This window comes from Vidua macroura, chromosome 19 (genome assembly GCF_024509145.1).
Source record: "Vidua macroura isolate BioBank_ID:100142 chromosome 19, ASM2450914v1, whole genome shotgun sequence".
Classification (NCBI taxonomy): domain Eukaryota; kingdom Metazoa; phylum Chordata; class Aves; order Passeriformes; family Viduidae; genus Vidua; species Vidua macroura.
The window spans coordinates 5,548,815-5,561,192 of NC_071589.1; the positions used below are offsets into that span (position 1 = coordinate 5,548,815).

Consider the following 12,378-nt stretch of genomic DNA (forward strand, 5'->3'; position numbering starts at 1 on the left):
TGGAAACTCCAAAGATTTAAATTTGATCACATTACCTTGCAGTGGTGCCTACAGAAAAGGCAATATAAAGTGTCTACGCAAGAGCAGCAGACTGTGCATCCAGAAAAGATGGGATTTGTGTCAGAAAACTATCCAATCCAGCAGTGACAGGCAGCTGGGTGCCCCTGCATGATTAAAGCAAGGGCTAGTGCTCAGCTCTTGTGTACCGCAACAGAGGAGGGGGATAAAGATGGGAATAAGAGAGGAATTATAGACTATTCCTCTCCCCTTTTCTCCTCATAGACCTCTCCATCACATATACATTCTGAAAATTCAGTGGCTGCCTGGAAAGTCATCTGCTTTAATACAGTCACAGACCAGAATCAAGGAATCTCTTTAACTTGGCATTTATAACTCAGCAAATATAATCAAGCACTTGTGGTATATCTGGGAGAAAGCCATCTCTAGGTCTTAGATCTTTTTCTAAGCAATTTTAATACAGAAATGGGAAAATCTTAACTTTCTTGTGCCTATTGAAGAGTCATGTGGACAATGCCCTTAATGACATACCTCAACTTTTGGTCCTTTTGGTCAGCCCTGAAGTGGTCAGGCAGTTGGACTAGAGTTCTTCTATTATTTGTGAGAAATAATTGCTTTGGAAAAGTATTCTGTTCCTAACAATTTTTTTTTTTTTTTTTTTTTTTTGTATATTGTAGCCTTATTGAGTACTTGGATGCAAAGCCCCAGGCTGTTTGGCAGCAAAAGCCAGATTACATGATTTTGTGAAAATATTTTTTTCCTGTAGGTTTTACCAGAATGTCTCAGATCCGATATGTCACTCAATCAAATCAAACATCACTCCTGTACAGGTTATATGCCAAAAAAATGAGAATTCCCACAGTCTGCCCCAGCTGGAGAGTCAGCACGCTGCTTTCTTTTGCAGAACGATTGGAATTACCTCACTTTTTCTGAAGAAAGGTTTGTAGAGCTGAACATGTGAAATGTAACTTAGGGACACCAAAAAGACCTGCTTGCAGTTCACAGAGCTGCTCAGAGCAGAAAACAGCAGCAGTGGCTTCAAATCAAAACAATGAATACCTTCAAACAGCTGTTTTGAGGTGTTCAGTGAGTGCCAAATCCTGAATTCACAGCACCCAGGGTTATAAAACATCCTCTCCTTGTGTGTGGGTGGAATTTCATTAGGGTTAATGGGCCACCACATGCAATGAGCTCCTCATAAGGTACTGGAACAGGGTCTGTGTTACAAGTGTGCTTGTTCCTGGCTCCTTTCAACCCAGGGCTAGGGACAGACTGGAGCTGGCTGTTGTCCTGGCATCCTGCTTGCACCTCTGGACCATCTGGGCTTGGGACCAGGCTCTGAGAGTGGCCGGTGATGGCTTGACAGAGCTGTCACTGGGCTTGTGCCCGAGCCTGGCAAAGGAGCTTCAGGGGACAAAGGCTGCAGGCAGAGGAGTGGGAAAAGGGGCAAGAAAAGGGGAAAAGCGATGACATGAGAGCAGAGGAACTTGATGCAGGGATAAGGCAAAGGATAGAGCAGAAGAGAAGGGCTGTAAAGGAAAGCACAGAGCAGAGAAGACGGAGGGAGCGTAGGAGGAGGGGATAGCGAGGAAGGAGAAATGAGAAAAAGCCGTGCTCTGCCGTGAATGGAGACGAGGCAGGGTCTGTGGGGACCACGTCCGTGGGGAGCAAAGTGTGGGAGGGAAGGGGCTGCCACAGGGAGGCCGAGAACGAAAGGGTGAAGTGGCGGACGGATGACAGGCGGAGGTGGGAAAAGAGGGGAGGTGGCGGGGCGGGATGTAGGGATGGAGAGCTGGCGGAGGAGGAGCCTCGGGCGGAGAAGGGGGAGGGCCGGGACCGGTGAGCCCCGGTTTGACAGGAGGAGGGAGGGAGGCAGCGGGAGCCGCCGGCGCGGGGACGGGGATGGCGTCAGCGGCGGCCCGAGGAGTGGCGGCGTGAGGGGACAGCCCTGCCCGGCCCTGCCCGCAGCCGGGCCGCACCATGGGCAGCGCCGACTCCAAGCTCAACTTCAGGAAGGCGGTGATCCAGCTCACCACCAAGACCCAGGTGAGGGCCGCCATCTCGGGCGGGGGGTGAGGGGGGCCGCGCCTTCTCGGGAACCGCCGCCCTGAGGAGCCCCTCACACCTGGCCCTGCCCGAGACACCCCCGGCGCTCCTGTGCGCAGTCCCCGAGCGGGTCCCTGCGTGTGGGGCCGAGGCTGGGGGGACCCGCGGGGCCGCGGCTGCAGTCACGGCCGGCCCTGGCCAGGTTCTCCCAGCGAGGCCGTGCCCGAAGGCCGGGGCCCGGTGGGGCTCGGGCCAGGCTGCGCCCATCACCGTGTCACCGGTCTGTGGAGGGGCACTGCCAGACGTGGCCGGGCCCTGTCACCGCCTCTGGTGACATTGTGCCTTGCTGAACAGCGTCTTGTGCTAACAGAGCAGACGCTACTGTCATAAAGGATGTCCACAGATCCTAATGTATTCGCTTGCGGGTTTACATCACACAGTTTGCCACTGCTCCCTTTTCTGTATCCTTTCCCCCACCCCCGCGCATAATGGGTGGAGAACCTTGCCGTGTTTTTAGGTAATATCTGATGGAAAGGGCTGTTGGGCAGCTGTGCTGTTGGCAGCAGAGGTTTCCATCTCTGACCTATGAATTAATGCTTTATTTCTGCAGGCTGAGGTGTAGAAGGAGTTAAGTGAAAGGGCTGTGTGAAGGGAGGGTCGCTGTCTAGAGGACTAACATATGTTGTGCCTGTCCTGGGAGCTTGCTTGATTTTTGTTTTAAGTGAAGTAGCAGTAGCAGCAGCACACTGACAGAAAATAGTAGCCTGTCCTGTCTAAGGAGCAGAGGGATTTTGCTCTATTGAGAAGTCAAATCTCGTGTTCTTCTGAGCTACAATGGAGAACAGCTGTTATGGTCCACCTTTAGAAGTAAGGCAAAACAGCTGCTAAGAAAATGTGAGGGTGATGGCAGAAAGATAGTTAATGATAAGGAATGAATTCACATGAAAAGAGTATGGAGGTAAAGGGTGGTAGGAGAAAATCTGAAAACTCAAGAGACAGAGGCTACTACTGGGAATTGAATTATAGATGCATAAGGCTGTGGAAGAGACTGGAAAAAAAACATATTTATACTTTCTAAAGCAGTATCACATTTATCTGCTTTGCTAAAGAATGCCTTTTGTGAATATATTCTTAAAAGCCACTAGCTGTGAATGTAGGTAAAGAGAGAAGTGGGAGAATTAATGTTTTAAGGGATTCTTCCAAAGTCTGTTCTGCATGCCAAATAGTTCATAGTATCCTCAGCTTTGGGCTGTCCTTCCTTCGTGGGGAAATGTGCTTATAAAGTGAGATTGAGGGGTGGTAAATTAGGCCTACAGGGCTCTGCCCAGTCTGCTGTTCACAAAGAAAATCTTGTGAGGCAATCCCTTGGATCAGCAGCCCAGGCAAGAGCGCTGCCCTCCCCTGGTTTATAGGTCTGTATAAGGGAAGAAGGTTCACTGGGGCCTGGAATAAAAAGGAAGGAGTAAAAGCTTCATTCTTGGCGGGATTCATTTCACGTCTCTGTGATCTAGGTGAGACTGCATGTGGAAAAGGGTGGGGTGTTGGCACTCCCATATTTACATTCTGTAGAAGGGCACCAGTGTTTGCTTGTGCAGAACGCGTGACTGGGCTCTCCTGGAGCCTTCTGATTTCTTACGAGCAGCAAAACCTCCTCGTCCATGAGATCCTGGATCCAAAACCAGGCTGCAGTAATGGACAGAGCCAAATCCTTCCAAGCTTTTGGTTCACAACATGCTTTGCTTCCTCAGCAGCCTGTCTCCTGTTTTGCAGCCTTCTCCTCTGACATTAGGGAGCTGGACAAAGAGATTTTCATCAAATCATCTGTAACATGAAACTCTGAGCTCAGAATGCACTGTGCGGTCTTCCTAAGGCTCTGGTGGGAAGAAGTGTTGAGCCAAAGTCACTGTTCACTCATTGGTGAAGGTTTAGAGTTGGCACAGAAGTTAATTTTTTCTTAAAAATAAGTTATTATAATCTCCAGGCTTTTCTTAATTAAAAAACGAGTGTTCCCATGCGAGCATTTAAAAAAAAAAATTAAATAAATCTGTAAGGAACATAACACTTGAATGCTTACAGCACATGTGGAGCCCAGAACTTGAAAGAGGAACCAAGTCTGGATGCAAATGGAATTGACTTAATTGATTTTTTAACTGCCAAAGAGAAACTCTAAAGGTGTAAGAAAAAGAAAAATCACTTCAGAATTATTTCAGTGATTAAAAAGGGCAGTATTACAGAAGGAAGAAATTAACTTATGCTACAGATGTATATTTATAGTCACACATGGAGAAATGGTCTTTAGGATTTTTATATGATATGTATATATTACATTACACTGCAGACATTATACTGGTAGGGCCTGTCCCTTTGATAATAAAACAGATGTGCTTCATAATAGAGAATGTGTGAGCCCTCCCAAATTGCCCATAAAAGTGCTGCCTATTTAACAGATGAAGGGAGCATGGATTGTGGATATGACAGTTTGTCAGGGCTGCTCAGCTGCAGGTCTGGGAGCTTTAACTGCTGGGGAACCACCTTTTCTTTTCCCAATCAATTGGGGTTCCTGCCAGCAACCAGCCGGAAGATAAGAAATTTTGATCTTGTGTACAAGCTTGTTAGATTTTAATGGGAGCTATGTCTCTGCTTTTAAAGAGATAGGAAAAGTCAAACATGAGGGACAAACCCCAGTCCTTTCATTTTCCGTGGTGTGAAAATCCAGGAGTACAATGGGCTGTTAGCTTGAGTCTGATAAAAGCACATCTTGTGCTTGGAGAAAGGTTGGTCCCTGGCAGACCATTTCTTACAATGTTCAAGCTTGACTCAGCTGTCCAAGAGTCTCAGGTTGATCAAAAGCAAAGTTGTCTTAAAAGCAAAGCTGTAACTAATACTTCACACAGCTGACTTTTCTCCTGGTCTTTCCCTGCCAGACTTCTACAAATCCCATTTTCCAGTTTGCTTTGCAACACTGTCTTTGCTGTGAGAGCAGAGAACTGGCGGTAGACTTGAAGTTTCATTTGCTGACTGCAAAGATCCTATAGAAAAAAAAATATTATTGTTCTGAAGCCTATGTAGAGGTGTTGTCCTTGGCTGGAGGGATAAAATTTTACTAGTTATTTGTATTTAGAATAAGTCTGTCCACAGGCTTTCCTTTTGCACAGTGGCTCACAAATAGGTGGTACAAAGATGTGTGAATTGCCTCAAACTAATCCCTGGCCCTGCAGGGTTTCCTGATCTAAAGCTCAGTCAGGTGCTGCGTGAATGGTGATTACACAGCACAGTTCTGCCACATTTGGGGTGGAAAGGAGCAACTGCTGTAACAGATCACCTGAGCTTGTGCAGTACTGGCTGGAAACCTGGGGCAGGGACGAGGGACTTGCTCTTGAGCCCAAGAAAAAAGAGAGCCCCTGCTTCAAAGGATTGCTGCTGTAGCTGGTGGGATGCTTAGTTGGCATGTTGGCAAGAAGCAAAACGAGAACACACTGAGCAAGGCTAGTGGCTGCTTGTCCCTTGGTTCTCTGCTGATGATCTGCAGCAATCTTAGAATTAGTTTTAGGACAGTCCTCCAGTGGGGGCCTGTTGGAGGAATTGTTAGGAATGGACATTTGATTTAAGTCATAAGTGCAGCGAGCTCTTGGTTGGGAGGAGGTACAAACACGTGCGCACACACACACACAGAGCCAGAGTTTGTGAGGAGCTGTGTCTAAAAGAGAAAGTGAAGGTGGTGCTGGTGTCAGGCTGAGGACAGTAACAAATAGGCGAGACTGTGCTTTGGGAGCTTTTCCTGTTTTTAGGACATGGTCAGGCCCTCTCTGTTTTCCCGTTTCCTGTGAGGTATCCTGTTTGTCTGGGGATTACCTGCTCAGGCTGTAATTCTCTGCTCAGTAACTGGCATGAGGCTTGCAAACCGAGTGTCTTCCTTTCCTAACTTCTGCAGCGTGTGTGTGGTGTGCTTCAAAGAACCTGAAACACAACATTTACAACTAGTAGAAAACAAAGAATGGAGGTGTCCAGAATGACTGCTTTTACCTTTGTTTGGCCAGTGTGCAGGTGAGAAGTCTTAATTGAAGGCAAAAGTCTCCCTCCTTGCCTGCTCTGTCACACCACCTTGGATCTGCCCACTGTGTCCTCAGCAACACTTCAGTTACCTCACCCCTGTGCTGTGGAGCTTGGCTTGGGCATCAGAGTCTCTGCCGGTCAGCTCTGTACCTTCAGCAGCCTCTGCCATGAGATCTGTGTGGGTCAGGAGGTTCCTTTGCTCTCCAGATGTGCCAGTTGTGTTTCCAGAGTAGAGTCAAGCTACTGATTCCTCAATTCTTACCCTCATTGCTCTGCTGGTGCAGAGCTGATTGCACTGTGCCGGAGGAACATTAGGCTCTTTCTTACCTGTGCTGAGGATTCAGCTCCTCATGAGCTCTTTGGTTGAACCACTGTCAAGGCTAGGAGTGCTCTGGGATCTGTGATTGCAGCGTGTACTGTACCAACACTTGTACCTAAATCTTGACATTTCCAAATGAAGATATCCCTGGCTGGTGAACAAGGCTGATCTAGGTCTCTATTTCTCTTCTCTGTGAGGCTGGATACAGTTTGTTGAGTGAGCTCAGCTGAGGAGATGGATATTTAGATCTCCAGAGATGCTGCATGCAGAAAACAATCAGCTTAAAAACAGCCAGTAATGTTCTATCAAGGAGATGAATATTATGTGGATTGAGTAGCTTCATGATGCCAGGCTGGTAATTAAAACAGGGGGGCAGTGGGGATGTGAGTGACTCAGTACTGAATCCATGTCCCAGTATACATGGGATCCCCATGTACGTGGGATACCATCTGTTGATGAAGAGCTGACTTGCTGCAGCTATTAAAAATGCAAGGTACTGGTGTTTTAGTGTTATTTGGTTGCCAAGATGACAACGGAAACATGAACGCTGCTGTACATACAACACCGCTGCTCAGGGAATTGCCCCCATGCTTCCCTGCTCAAAGGAACTGCAGTCAGAGTTCCTCAATCCGTGTTGGGCTGCCATCTGTAAAACAGCGGCTGTGTTCAACCTCTGAGGAGGCCTCAGGCTAGTGGGAGGTAAAGGGATCAGTGTCTAGTGGAGGGAAATGGTTTTCTGCTTCCCCTCTAGATGAGAGTGAAGGCATTATTTATGCTTGATGCCCAATTAGCAGCAATTGCTGCTTGCTGTTGTCAGTGGGAGTGGCTGTGGCAGGCAGCCAGGATGTACATGTGGCAGTTCTACATGAGGTTGTGGTGTGTGGTTTGAAATGGGGTCCAGGATTTGTAGGGTATTTCATGCATTACGTAGATCAGATTTCCAAATACTTGGCTCTTTTTGGGGAGTACAATTAGAGATGAGATGCGCAAAATAGCTTTCCTTCCATTTAAGTGTTTCATGCCCAGGTTACAAAGAGCTCAGCTCTTTCACGTGCTCAGCTGAAAGTCAGGCTGTGAATATTGGTTTGGATTGTTCCTACAGATCGCCTCCTAGAGGGAGCTGTGGTCTTGAACCATTTGGGAAAAGTTGCTCTTCCCTTGGGAAGAAGTTTGGTGGGGTCTTGCTTTGGTGTCCAGGTGAAAAAAACTAGGTTTTCAACACTAGGGCTGAGTTTAATAAGATGTCTGAACACACAGGGTTTTTTTTTCTGGTTTTGTTTTTAAAGACTGGGGAGTTGCTTGGGCTGGTTCATTGTATGACTGGAAGGACTAGGACCAGCAGCACTGAAGCATTAAGCCAAAGAGCTGCAGGGCAATAACCTGCTGTACCAGTCTGAGGTGGCTGGCCCCTCTTACTTTTTGGCCTGAGGTGGTGGTGACACATCATATGCCCGTGGGCTGGGGCTGTTAGTTCAGGAGGTGACAGCAAACAGGGCAAACAGCAGCACTTCTCTGTGTCAGAGTTGTGAATGACCTATTCTCCCCCAAGTGGCATCTGAGCTGCATTTAGACACAGCATAGAGGAGGACAAATTTTCTGCCTTCTACAGCAGATCTGGGAGTGGGCAGGACTTGTTTAAATTAAACACACAGTTGTATTTTTGCCCCTTTCATATCTGACATGCAAGACCCACCCAATGGTGCTGATTATTGCCCCTAGCGAGCGCTACTGTTTGCTCTGGAGCTGATGCTGGTCGCAGGCAGGAGGCTCCTCCTTGCCCCAAGCCAAGGGCTGGGGGTGCTCAGGTGAGCACCTGCCAAGCATGCCCACACGATGGCTGGTGAAACTCCTGGGAAAACTCACATTTTTCTCTTCTGACTGTAATCATGGATCCATCTCTTTCACACTGCTTGTCATAAAAAGGCATGTATTTATCCTGCCCCTGTAACTGGACCCCTGGATGGGATGAGCACTTGCAGCTGTGTTTGGGCAGTGCCTTTCTTTTGGCAAGTATTAGCAGAAAATGTGGAAAGAGGCTGGGCTGGGCTGGGCTGGGTTGGGGGCTGAGCTTCTGAGACCACAGGTTTGAAATGGATTGTTTTCTTTGGTCTCCTTCTTCCATCTCCTCTTTGAATGGCACACTTAGTGCTTTTTAAGAACAAAGCCTTGGCAGCGACTGGCTGCACTGAGTCCAGTTCTCTATAAATATTTGATTCAGAAAGATCAGTTGCATTTTATCTATGCTTTGAGGTCTGTCAGTTCCGTGAGTCTGTTAATGCCCTAATGAGATGTCCCTGATTGCTTCCTCGAGATTTTGGTTACAACAGAAGTAATTCCAGTGCACACTCAGGGCTTTGTTGACTTGCTCTGAAGGTGACAGAGTGCACAAGGAGAGCCTGGCCATGTGCAGTGTGAAGGTCTTGGATTACTGGCAGCAGTTGCAGACAAACATGAAGCCTCCTGTATGTCTGAAGGAATGTTCAGTTTGGGAGATAAATCATCCAAAGCCCTGGCAACAGAGGCTAACATATAAAACCAGTGCTAGTATGTTTTATTGAACCTCTTCTTGCCTCATCCCATCCCCAAGCCAGGCATAATTGCTGATGATTGGATCGTATGGAATGGTAGTTCCACATCAATAACAACATTTGTCTCTCCACAGCCTGTGGAGGCCACAGATAATGCCTTTTGGGACCAGTTCTGGGCAGACACAGCCACTTCAGTGCAGGATGTCTTTGCTCTTGTACCAGCTGCAGAGATCCGAGCAGTGAGAGAAGAATCGCCTTCAAATTTGGCAACTTTGTGTTACAAGGTAAGTTTGGTGCTGTTTTATTCCTTGGAGCTGTGCTAGTAGGGATGTCCCTGGATCAACAGCACTATGGTTTCCAAGGGATAACAGGTATCTTGTACCACACAATGTGCTTGCTTGTCCCATCTCCTCCTGAGGGTAATTCTCAATGTTCCTCTCATAGGTTAGCACAGACCATAGCTGTGCTATGGTGTTTGATAATTTTGGAGCCTTTTTCCTCTTGTCCCCTTCCTGTATTTCACTCTGTCCTCTTGGGTCTTACCTGCTCTATAAACTGCTTCTTGCTCAGGGACTTTGTAGCAAGGCTGAATATTTGTGGTGAGGCTGAAACATCCTGTTCCTTGTCTGTACCTAATTGTACCTCACCATGCACCAGTCTGGCTTTAAGCTGAGAGATCCAGAGGGATGTGCAGTCTGTCACTGCGCAAATGCCTGGATAAAGTTTGAGGAAGATCTTAAGCCTTTTCTTCATTCTGCTGTGATAACAGAACATTCCTGATGCTGCTTCTGCTGTTATCACATCCTTATATGGAGCACAGGGACATTGAACAGCATTTCCTACCCTGACAGGTTTGGCAAATTGTCAAGCTGGTGAGCAACAGCCTGAGACTTACTCTGCCTGGGAAAGTGCAGGTGTTAACAATGCTCCTGATTTGAGCCATGCCAAGACTAGCCTTGAATTTGTAGTTGAAAACATTTGGAATGGCACTTTTCCAGTTTTAAATAGTTGCTGCCATCCTATTTTTCTTTCCTCCTCTACAATATATGAATGAGACTTACTGAATCATAGTGAAGATACCTCTGACTATGAATTGTAGACAGATGCATGTAGGAGATACTTGAGAAAAAATATGAACATAAGGAAAACTGCAATGTTTTTTCCCTGGTATTGGCTTCTGGCAATGAGCAGTTTGGGAGTTGAGAAGGGCTTAGAAGATCTATAACCCCTTTGACTCTGTGTCTTTGTTCTTCCAAAACCAAGACTAAAATATGATCTCCCTATTGGAAACAGGTGTGTTGGGAGGCCTTGTCACTGCAGGACTGTTTATGCATGAGCTGTAGATCTTGGGATATCAGTGTCATAGGAGCCCACTCTAGCAGTGCTTTTGCCAGTTTGAGAGCCCTGACTTGTGCCATGTGCAATGTGCCACTGGACTTAACAATACTGTGTGTTTGTGAAGAAATGTCATTTACAGTCATGGTTGGAGATTCAGGCTGTACAGTCATAAGTGTGCCTGAAAAAATCGTTCAGCTCAGTTAGTGTGTGACAGGCTGGGACAAACAGCACTTAAATACCCATTAATGCAGTGACGCAGGCTGGCAGAGTCAGTGACCCAGGCAGTCTGCCATGAAAATAAGCAGGGACACATGACCTCATGAATTAAAAAGCAGCAAGGTGAATCCTTGTTGAATGTTTTGGCTTTCATTTCCCCTCTGTTTCCCCTTGGGATCAGGGAGTAAGAGCAAGTGGGGGCAGCTGTGGAGGGAAGAGACTGCTTTTTTCTATCTGTGAGTAAAACATCCTGTCACTGCCTCCTGTGGCTATAGTTGCTGCCTGGTGAGACCCACATCTATTCTGAAAAGCCCAGTGACCCTCCACTGGCAGTTGCAGCAGCCACTGGATGGGCTGCAGAGTCTTAGCCCAGAAGGTCTTTCCAGAGCAGCTGTCCTGTTCACTGAGGCGGTGGGGAAACCTGGGCTACCACCTTCTTCTGCAGCAGTGCCGGGGCTCACCCCCAGATTGGGGTGACCCCGAGAGGTGGAAAAGTCTCTCCTCCAACCCGTGCCTTCAAAGAAAGACTCAGTAGTCTTCAGTCGTCCAGTCTCAAAGTAGTTTATTGTATGTTATCTAAAAGATTTTCTTCCTGAACTGCTGCGGTTCTTTCAACAGGTCAGACAAAGGCACACACACACACACACACACTGACACTGTCTCTGACACCCTCTGACTGCCCAGGGGGCTGGTGCCATCTTTTATATCATATATTACATGTTAAATGTTTATGGTTTTTCCTCAGTGCCTATTACCTATATTGAATGGTGACTTTCTACTCTAAACCAATCTGTGAGTGCCAACATCACCATGAACATGGAGGATAGGAAGGAGAAAGAGGGAGGACAGGGCATGCCCAAATCCCTCCATCTTAGAACTTCTGACCCCCATGTACAAAACTCAGACCCCTCTGTACAAGGCCTAAAACCCCCCTGTACAGCACTCAAAGATTCTTCCTTTCACTTCTACTAGACTACTTCTACTATAATATCTAAACTTTTGTGATTTCTTGTTCTTCCTGCAAGGTTGGTGAATTGTTCCATGGATCAGATTCAAAGCCACAGGGGTTTCTGGCTGCATGCCAGGGTCTCAAATGTTTCTGACCTGGGCCCAGAACATCCAAGAGTGTCTGAGGGACACTTTGGGTTCCGACACAGCAGGACCTTGACAGATGCTGCTGGAGGCTGTATCCCTACACATTACACAGGCAGCAGCTTAGCTGCCACCTCCTGATTTAGGAGAGGTCCCTACTGTAATCACACAGACAGAACTGTCAGACTGTGTGTTTCTATGTGATCGTACCCTGCCAGCGCCTCACTCGATGCAGCACACTGCTGCTGCCTTGGTCCTTCCTGCCTGCATCTCATGTACTTGCTGCAGCTGATTAATCTCATCTGCCCTTTTCAGTGCATGGTGTCATGGAGCAGTGCTGGAAGGAGCCTTCTTGCCGAGCCGTGGGGGCTTTTAGCCACTCGGCACAAAGCTCGGATAGCTGGTACATCTGAGGGTCCACCAGAAGAACAGGACGGACACTCGGGCTGCTGAAATCCTGCTCGTTTATTGAAGGGTTGCAGAAGGGGCAAACAGGGAGACAACGAAGCAGAAGGGAGGCAGATTCCGAGAGCCCCGAAGGGCGGGGTGAGGATTCTTTTACTGTGTAGGGGTAGGAGGGTTTAGCATTCGAGGGTACAATCGGGAGAAGGCTAAAGGGAGGGGAAATATAACATTAACAGTGGGGAAAAGGGAAAGGAGTGTTCTTGGTGGAAGAACCAAAGGGAAAACGTGGAACAGAGAAGATTCTAGGCTAAGGGGCAGACTTGAACAATAACTGACAGGACAGGGGGAGGGTACAATTCTCTT

The 12,378-nt window shown here is 47.5% G+C and overlaps 1 protein-coding gene across 2 annotated transcripts in view; it reads left to right on the forward strand.

The window, feature by feature from the left end:
- The first annotated feature begins 1,047 nt into the window (after nucleotides 1-1,047).
- The window catches only part of HID1 (HID1 domain containing), a 36,871-nt gene continuing 25,540 nt past the window's right edge, over nucleotides 1,048-12,378 (forward strand). The window contains exons 1-2 of one of the 2 annotated variants that reach the window (XM_053994633.1): nucleotides 1,048-2,064; nucleotides 9,099-9,248. In XM_053994633.1, the coding sequence (XP_053850608.1) occupies nucleotides 1,999-2,064; nucleotides 9,099-9,248 (216 nt within the window). In that variant the 5' untranslated portion in view covers nucleotides 1,048-1,998. Of the gene's footprint in view, nucleotides 2,065-2,397; nucleotides 2,504-9,098; nucleotides 9,249-12,378 lie in introns of those variants that run through there. The other variant, XM_053994634.1, reaches the window with a different exon arrangement.